The sequence below is a fragment of the Macadamia integrifolia genome, chromosome 4, assembly GCF_013358625.1.
Source record: "Macadamia integrifolia cultivar HAES 741 chromosome 4, SCU_Mint_v3, whole genome shotgun sequence".
Taxonomy (NCBI): Eukaryota; Viridiplantae; Streptophyta; class Magnoliopsida; order Proteales; family Proteaceae; genus Macadamia; species Macadamia integrifolia.
The window spans coordinates 18,575,244-18,584,549 of NC_056560.1; the positions used below are offsets into that span (position 1 = coordinate 18,575,244).

Below are 9,306 nucleotides of genomic sequence, written 5' to 3' on the forward strand. Positions count from 1 at the left end.
ACAGGGCTTGCTTGTTAAGTAGAATCCCACATTTTTTTTTTTTTAAGGAAAGATATAGTTGTTAAGGTGACCTAAGGCATTGGAGGAGCCCCTAGAGGAAAGATATATAATATAACAATGATAATTATATAATTATGCTTATATTCAACATAGAAGTTATATCAATGCAATATGATATAATTTTGTAAGCAATAATTTAATATGAGAAAATCAACATATAATAACCAAAACATAAGATATAATATAGCATATTTAAAAACAAAAAAAAAACAAAAACAAAATAAAATAAATCAACATAAACTCGTGAAATTCAACAAACCGATATAGCATATGATGTATTATCACAAGACCACATGGAGGCGCCAACATGTCCAAGGCAACACCTAGGGTTCAAGGCAGCCCACTTTTCTTGCATCCAAACTTCTTGTCACCTTGGACCGAAGAAGGCGTCTTGCCTTCACAATTATGTTTTTTAATAGAAGTCATGCTTCTGTTATCAGCATACCCTCACTGGCAGCAATGTTTTTTCACTTGAGCTTAACAATCGAAGCAAGAATATACACTCCACTTTGAGGATCCAACAGTGTCGTTCTTATTAAAACCTATTAACAAGAAAAGGAAAAACCATAGCATCCATCCATGTTATGAAGAGTATGTCCATTAACAATCTATACCAACATAATAAAGAGACAAGACATTGGAGACGAGAATATCTAAGGAAAGTAGACGGGCCAATTGAAATAGTAAGACTCGCGCAGGTCCTTGTCCATGTACTGATTCCACTGCAACAAGAAATAAGTATTTATGAGTCAATAATCAATCAATGGTAAGTAGGCCACAACTCCCAAATACAAGAAGAGACACCCGCATAAACTAATTAGATATTTCAGTATGAGATTATTGAGAAACTCATCGAGAGAAATTTCTGATAAATGGATCTACCAGCCCAAATTAAACAATAAATAACGGGTAACTAAGGCCTCCTATCTCACAACATGGATGATGAGAGGATTATCAGATGAAGCACTTACTTTGAACTTGTAGGGCTCCCTTTTCTCCAGTGCTTTCTTCCAGTGGTACTGCTCAAATAGCATTGCCTTATCATGCCAGCTGCATACAAAAGCATTTCATAAGGCAAGAAAAGGAGAAAATGTGAATAGCAGCTGGTGGTATTTGGTATGTTCATAATGATGAGACAAGTAAATGCATGAATATGTATACGGATATTAATTTTAGAAGAAAAAGAATGTTGTCAAACATAGCTCCTCTAATAAATGCAAACGAATACATTGGTGTCGGCATATAATAGAAACATTGTTATGAGCCAAAAACAAAAAATGCAAGCATTTCCCACAAGTGGTCTTATGAAATACAGTTTCAGAACAGGACAAGAAAACGACATTACTTTTCACATTCTTTCTTACACATCTTAATGGAAGTCAAATTAGGGAACAGTACAGAAAGAGAATCATGACTTAACAAGACATAAGGATATTAAGCTCGAAGGTCAACCTTAAGTTTGTTACCATCCGAAACAAAATTGTAAGCATTCCATCAATGACTTCATAAACAAAAGGATGCATGTGCTTCAAGCAATTATGTGTCTGAAAAAGCTCTCTGCATCTATTGTTAAATGAGTCGCCTTTCCATTATGATGTTTATTAAATTAAATGGCTGACATAGGGAATGGTTCATGGACATAACATTCAATTTTTAAACCACATCCAAAATTGTGATGAGGAAAAGGAAAACTCTGTTGTACTGAAACTTGTTGATCGGGATATTTCTGATTTCCTAAAGTAGTAAGAATAGCCATCCACATACAAAGGGGTACAAAGAGTATAGACTCTAAGGCTTGTTGCTATGAGTTCAAGCAATTGTTGGAGAAATGAACTTCATGAATATAGAGGAAGGTGCAAGCATCGCAATATGGAACCATAACTAGAAAAAAGGTTCTGAGGGTCTCACTTAAGGACCATCTGTCAATTTTTTATCCATCTCTGCCATACCCAAATACCGAGAATAACAAAACAATAATCCCCAAACTCTTAGCAGACCTCCTCCAAGCACAGGGGGGAATGCCCTTCAAAGGCTTTACCCTTGGCTATAAGCCTGTAGGTATATCAATCACTAACAGTACATCAAGGGTACCACAATGAACCTCTTGAATGCAAGAAATCCAAAACTCATATTTGCCTGTGAGTTCCATTAACTACATTGTCTCTCTAGACTCTAGGTTCTAAACCACTGGTCTTTCAACATTATAAAATGGTAGGATACCACACAACATTATATTCAAACAATAACAAACAAAGGGGGAACTTTCAATAACAATTGTATAACATTGTAGACATTCTTGAATTGTTCATTCCCACCAAGGCATCTCCAAGTGAACAAATACAATTTTGGGTGAATGACAACACAGACAACAAGGCAAAATTTTCTAATTCTTTAACTTGCAGTATTTCTTACTATTTTGATAATATACCTCTGGCTGGTAGGATTTCAAACAATCAAAGTTTCTTAACAATGTCAATACCCTAAGTCCAGTATCAAAATTTTGCAAAATAACAAATATTATCTAGACAACAATAAATGGAACTTCTACGCTTCTAGCCATCTCTGCAATGTTTTTCGAATCCAACATCACCAAAATAAAGGTTCAAGATAATTGAATAGAATAAATAAGTGATTGCAAAAAGATGAACCCTAAGATTGAACAGAATCCTGGATTGGAGGATAAATTGTTAGAGAGCTTACTTATACTGATTTGAGAGCTGCCACATGTAGGGATCAAAAAAGGTGAGAACAGAGAAAGCAGCCGAGCCAATCCATATGTTTGTGAATCGTTCCGACCCGGAATGTGGCACCCCTGTGTCTCCTCGGTATGCGCTGCCGAAAAACCTCTCCATCTCTCTCGCGTCTCTGCAACTCTCCCACTGCAACCAAAACCAGCATCTTTATCTAAAGTAATTTCTTTGTGCTGTTGGAATTCCCAATCTACCCCTCCCATGACATCCTTTGAGAGGCGGCGATCCAGGAAGATTTGGATTTTTATGGAAGGTACACCTATACAGGATCTCAATCTCTGTTGACCATGGGTGAAGAAAAATGGCGGTTATTCTCTGCCATAAGTGCGGCGATGCGGTGATCATCGGATGGCCAAGAGCATCAGGACACGTGCTTTAAGGTTGTCTCAGCTATCCGATGCTCATCGCACCACCTCACTCATTGTAGAGATATTTTCACGAAGGAAAATGGTATCGACCAAGGAGGCTCGATGTGGTCAATCTCAATCATTCAATACATGAAAGAACTTTTGGTTTAGTAACATGTCAAATTTTAGGATTCTAATTTGTCATATGGCACACTCAAATTTTATTGTTAAAATTTTTTTATAGAAAATTGATATTATTTTTTAACAAAATTTTGAACAATTTGGTTTGAGTGTTTTATTTGAACAAAGAGTAAGTTTCACTCTCCTTCCCTGACGTTTTAAGTTATTACATTTCCCTCCCTTTCGAAGCTTAAAATTGCATAATGCCCCTTTTGATGTTATAGATTCTATCAATCGTATCCACACCATGAGTTGCCCACCAGTAAATGATGATGCAAGATGTAGAATTTCATTTTAGACCTCAAAATACCCTTATCTTAATGTGAGATTACATATTTGTCCTTACCAAGTTTCATCTTCTTCCTTCATTGGAACCAAGAACCAAAAATGCGATTCTTCTTTTAGGGTTTTGAAACTCAATGTGCCTCGCTCTTCCTCCCTTTCAATTATCAGTGCGCCTCTTTCTGAGTCTATGTTGACTCTTCTTCCTTCAGATCATCCTTCTTTGACGATTCCTCGCCGTCAAGTCCAATTTCCACTTCTCTTCTCCGGTAATCCTTTCTCATGGGAACAACAACCTGGAATCCCAAAGAAATATTTGAATCCTCAATCCTTCAAAAACCGAAGATGGTAACCCTCTAGTTCTACTTTCACTACCGCCTCTCAATCCAACTCTTTCAAAAAGATTCAATCTTGAATCAATCTTACCCACAAGAAAGAAGAAGCCCCAATAGAATATTCATCTAGATACGTTGTCGCCACATTAATAGAGCTTTGGGATGAGTTCGTTTTGGTTTCTAAGTTTCCGTTGTTGGTACTGGTTAATATCAGCCCAGTTTAATCAATCTTATCCCTTTGCTTGCCATCCAAAGCAATTATACTAGATCATTACAAAATTTAAATTAGACCAACCCTGCAAAGGGTATACCCTAAGTGGGAAGCACCAAGTGGTGGGTCCCAATTTGCAATATAAGTTTACGATTTTTATTATCAACCTGAAGATGGTGTTCTAAGGACTTTCAACCCCTATTTTGATCAACCTGAAGATGGTGTTCTGCAGCCAAATCAGTAGCGATAACCAGAAAGACTAGAAGTCCCTCTGCCATCAAAACCCCCAACTTCAAATTCAAACCCACTCAAAAGGATATGGGCTCTGTTTTCATGTAATGGAACTCGTGAGGTAAGATTGGATCTCTCAAACCCATTACACCACAACTCCAAAACCCCTCGATCAAATTGCCTTTGCCATGGAAGAACTATCTTCTCCTTTGTGACCTGAAGCTCGAGAGAATGCTCCTTCAAGGCGTAATGCACAACAATGGAAGAGTCAATAGCTTTATACTGCTATGGTTTACATAGAGCGACCAAGTGGACTAGTAATTGAGGTGAGTTGTAGATGTGTTACTTACCTTGAGATGAGAGAGAGAAGCTGCTCATTCCTTCTAACACTTTCTACGTTAGTATGTGGGGTTCCTCCTGATTTGAGGATAATATTTACGCAGGGGAGATGAGGGTAAAAATGTCATTTGACATGTAACTTTAATAGTATTAACAGTACAGGGGATGGAAGTAATTTTAAACTTCAAAGGGGAGGAGAGTGTAATAAATGGAAATACCAAGGGAGGGGAGTGAAATTTGCTCTTGAATGAAAGATTGAATAGGTAATTAGTAAAGAGAAATCTATTTTTCTGTGATCTTCTATTTATTTATTTTTTATTTTTTAAATAATCGTCAATCATCCCATTGGATAACAAATAAAATCTCATAGATAATTTTTTTTAAAATAGCAATGCCATACAAGTGCCAATTTTTTAAAAATTGCAAACCAAATTAGATGTGATCTAGAGACTACCAAAGCAATAAATATGCAAATATACTAGACCAATAACAATTATGAAAACTATGATTATTACACTAATGGAAGCATCAAAACAAATATGCCAAATAATACAATTCAGAGTTCCTAAACTTGGCTAGAATCATTTACGGGCCCACCCAATCAACAAGACTTGAAGTATTAATAAAGCAATATTATTTTGGTAAATAACCATACTGTTCATGGACCTTGGGTAAATTAAATATAAATAGCATTATTATAAATCAATAATTTAATTGAAATTCATACAAATAAAGTCAAAGGATAAACTAGAAATGGAAACGAAAATAAAAACAATGGAGGATGTCAAAAATATGTAAAAATAATTATACGATACAAAACAAATCATAAAGAAAAATCCATTTTATCTTCAAGATGGAAAGGTGGAGAGTTCAACCAGCGATTTATTTTTCGAAAGTAATATATATATATATATATATATAAAAATAAATAAATAAAACATAATAAGACAAAGATGACGATGATATTAAATTCTTAGTTTTTTTCTCAAAAAAAAATCCCTTTCCAATCACAATTTTTTTTTTTTTGATAATGCTTAGGCCGAACAAGGAAATTAGGAGACGCGCTTTGCAACAAGGCAACTAACGTTCCATCCGGAGGCACGCATCCCTACAGGAGTAAGTAGAGAATGTCTTTCTGTGTTTGACACTGTATAGAGGCTTTATGGTACTCTTCTATCGTATAATCTATTCGCGATTAATCACATCACAATCATATCAATAAATCCCCAGTGATTGATGATTTCATAGAATTAAGGGTTCTGATTGGCCGTATACCATTATGTCTACGATAAGGTTGCGGTCAATATCATACTTCGCAAAGATCTAGAAAATAAAAAAAAAAGATAGGAGAACGCGTCTATAAATAAACCCCTCCATGCCCTTTCGGTTGCTCGACTCACTAGCCTTTGCTCCCGTTTTTTGCCTCTCTCTCTCTCTCTCTATTTCTTCGTCGCTGTCCACCTCGATCTTCGTTAGGGTTTTACAGGGGTTTGGACGCTTTGATAATTCAAAAAAACCCTTATTATAACCTCATTAATTCATCATTTTTAGTCCTTCTAATGGTAAATTTCATGGGATTTCTGTTCTAGGGTTTATAAGTTAAGAGGATGATTCTGCTATTGTTATCGTCTGAGTTCCAGCTGTAATCGATTATTGGCGGATTGGACGGAAAATCTCTGTTAAACACTGGTACGAATTCAAGCTTTTCCCGGTTCTTTTACTTGCTTTTCTTTTTCTTCTTCTTGGGTCTTGCAATTGAAATGCAATACCGATCTGGGGTTCCTTCGAACTTGAATCTTTTCCTTCCAAGGTGTGTAATCTTTGATGTGCGCGCTGTGTTGCTGTCGGAATTCTTAGCTGGAATCTAAGTTCTTTGGGTTGAATAATGCGGTTCTGGGTGACAACCTGATGAAAGAAAATGGAGTTTCTTGCTAGCCTTCTTCCGGTGAAATGATATGAGGTTTTGAATATGAGTGATGGAGGTGGGGAGAGTGGAAGAGAGAACAAAGACAACGACGCCAAGAGGAGATCAGTTGGAGGCGACGATTTTGGCCGGGCTATTGCCAAGATTGCTGTTGCGCAAATATTGGAGAACGCAGGCTTTCAGAGCTTCCAACAGTCTGCTCTTGAAGCTCTCTCTGACATCACCATTCGTTACCTTCGTGACTTGGGCAAGACTGCTCATTTTTACTCCAATTTAGCTGGTAGAGCGCATTGTAACGTCTTCGATATCATTCAGGGGCTTGAAGATTTGGGAACCTCACAAGGTTTTTCCGGTGCATCAGATGTCAATCGTTGCCTTGCAGGTTCGGGCATAGTTCAAGATATTACGCAGTATGTGAGCTTGGCGGAGGAGATTCCATTTGCGCGACCTGTTCCACATTTCCCCGTCATCAGAAACAGGAGACCGTCCCCAACTTTTCTGCAAATCGAAGAGACACCGCCTGGCAAGCACATTCCCTCTTGGTTACCTGCATTCCCCGATCCCCACACGTATGTTCACACTCCTGTGTGGAATGAGAGGGCAACGGATGCTCGTTCAGATAAAATTGAACAGGCGAGGCAGCGAAGGAAAGCGGAACGGTCTCTGCTGAGTTTACAGCAGCGATTGGCTTTCAATGGTTCGGCGGCCTCTGCCGCAGTGGATCCTGCAGATGCGGGGAGGCTGAAACGAGCTGCGGAGAGTAACCCATTTCTTGCTCCACCTCTGCAGTTTGGCGAGAAAGATGTGTCTCCTGTTGCTCCCCCCGCACAGCTTTCTAACGAAGTGGTTTCAGAGAAAAGAGTTTCGGTGTTGGATACTTTTGCTCCTGCTATTGAAGCTGCAAAGAGTGGGTTTTGTGATTCTGCAGATGGTGAAAGCAAGGACCTCCCTAACAAGAGACCCAGTGTGCATTTCAAGCTTGGGATTGGGAAGAAATTTTTAGCTGCACCTCTTGATTTGGATCTTCATAGTAAGAGTGTGGGGAAAACAGCTCCATGGTTTGGGAGGGACGATGAGAAGGACGACAAGAAGAGGAGAGCGGAGCAAATTCTGAAGGAATCCATGGAAAACCCACAAGAACTTGCTCAGTTGTAAATTAGTTCATTGACTAGATTGCTTGATCGGGATCTGTATACGTATTCAAGAGTTCTGCAGCAAAAGCAGTGGTGGGTTGTGGGGTAATTAAAGTCAAAGGGCATCTTGTTGTTGTGCTATGGTTGGTGGGATGGACAGTTGGGAGTATCCCTTGGTTCTACCTTAACAAGTTTGAGGTATGTCAACGTCTGTTCCCATCATACAGTGGCCCTTGTGTTCAATCAATTTTTTCCAGTGAAAATATTTCTTCTTCTTCTTCTTCCATGATCCAATATTGAATGGATGCATGGAATTTTCCACTTGTGGTATTTATTTATTTTTCAAATTTAACGTAGCTTATGTCCACATGAATGATGAAGACAACTGAACCTGTACATGACTAATTTTCTGAGAAAACTTAATTTAGATTTTGAGACTTTCATCACCTGAGGACTGATGCAGGGTAAGGCCCTCATTGATGATTGGTATAGGATATTGATATTTGCACTTTTTTTTAGACGCTTGGAGTTTGCAGTGGTCTATTTGTGGAACTGTACTAAAGGTTATGAAACAAAAAGAGGAAAGAGATTAATGGCTAGAATTCTGATGTACTCCCTTAGTTTATGTTGACCAAGATAAGAAGAGGAATGATTGTACAAGAATGTAGACACACGGTGCATCAAATTATGTATAATAAAATTATTGAGAAAAGCGTACTGTATAGGGAGCATAAATCAAACGGGGAGAGTGAACAAATCATAACTGACCTCAGAGCTTTATTTCATCCAACATTTTAACATCATTAATCAAGGAAAGAAAATAATCCATTGAAAATGCTCAAGCAATTTATAAACTATATTGCTCTTGAAAGGTGGGAAGGAAAAGAATAAGGTTACAGGGTACTATGGTTGGTATTGTTTCTGTCCAGGAAGAGATGAATCCTGAGATTACAATGCGGTTGCATCTAAAGTATCAAATTTACCTATTCTATCTCATTGCTTAGGGGTTCTATTTTCCCGTAGGAGAGAGTGAAACTCATCTATATATCTACCTCTTCCAGTGAGTATTATTGTTATTCAGGTTTCAGTCCAAACTTAGTTGATTGCCATTTCAGAAGGAATGTGAGGAATGCTTTATGGGGCTGTTTATTTAATTCCTATAGTTTGTTCTGTCAAGAGTTGTTGATAGAGAGTTAATTACTTACTGCCTATGTAGTCGTCTGGGTTACTAAGAACGTCTTTTCAGGTTTTGCACTCCAACTGGTTTGATTTAAACCAGTACATATGAGGAGATTAAGTGGTCATGTGGAGTCAATTGTTAATAAATTATAGAATCTGACTGAAGATGTGGAATTTATTTTGTGCTGGGATTTCGAAATTTGCTTACAACAATAACAACAAACTAAGCCTTATCTCAATTAATGGGGTGGGCTACATGGATCCCCCCAAAAAAGTAGGAAACTGTGGTCTGCACATAGAAAGGTGGAGTGAAGAGATGCATTTGGGGGGGGGGG

The 9,306-nt window shown here is 37.9% G+C and overlaps 2 protein-coding genes across 2 annotated transcripts; one reads left to right on the forward strand and one right to left on the reverse strand.

Moving 5' to 3' along the window:
* Nucleotides 1–568: 568 nt before the first annotated feature.
* LOC122076069 lies at nucleotides 569–2,989 on the reverse strand. The gene is made up of 3 exons (XM_042641352.1): nucleotides 2,761–2,989; nucleotides 1,032–1,110; nucleotides 569–782 (listed from the first exon to the last, which is right to left on the reverse strand). Exons 1-3 carry the CDS (start codon nucleotides 2,910–2,912, stop codon nucleotides 714–716), a joined length of 300 nt encoding a protein of 99 aa, XP_042497286.1. The 5' UTR covers nucleotides 2,913–2,989; the 3' UTR covers nucleotides 569–713.
* A 3,146-nt stretch (nucleotides 2,990–6,135) lies between these two features.
* LOC122075297 (transcription initiation factor TFIID subunit 8-like) lies at nucleotides 6,136–8,078 on the forward strand. The gene is made up of 2 exons (XM_042640268.1): nucleotides 6,136–6,424; nucleotides 6,546–8,078. The coding sequence occupies exon 2, from the start codon at nucleotides 6,705–6,707 to the stop codon at nucleotides 7,812–7,814; it is 1,110 nt and encodes a 369-aa protein (XP_042496202.1). The 5' UTR covers nucleotides 6,136–6,424; nucleotides 6,546–6,704; the 3' UTR covers nucleotides 7,815–8,078.
* The last annotated feature ends 1,228 nt before the right edge of the window (nucleotides 8,079–9,306 follow it).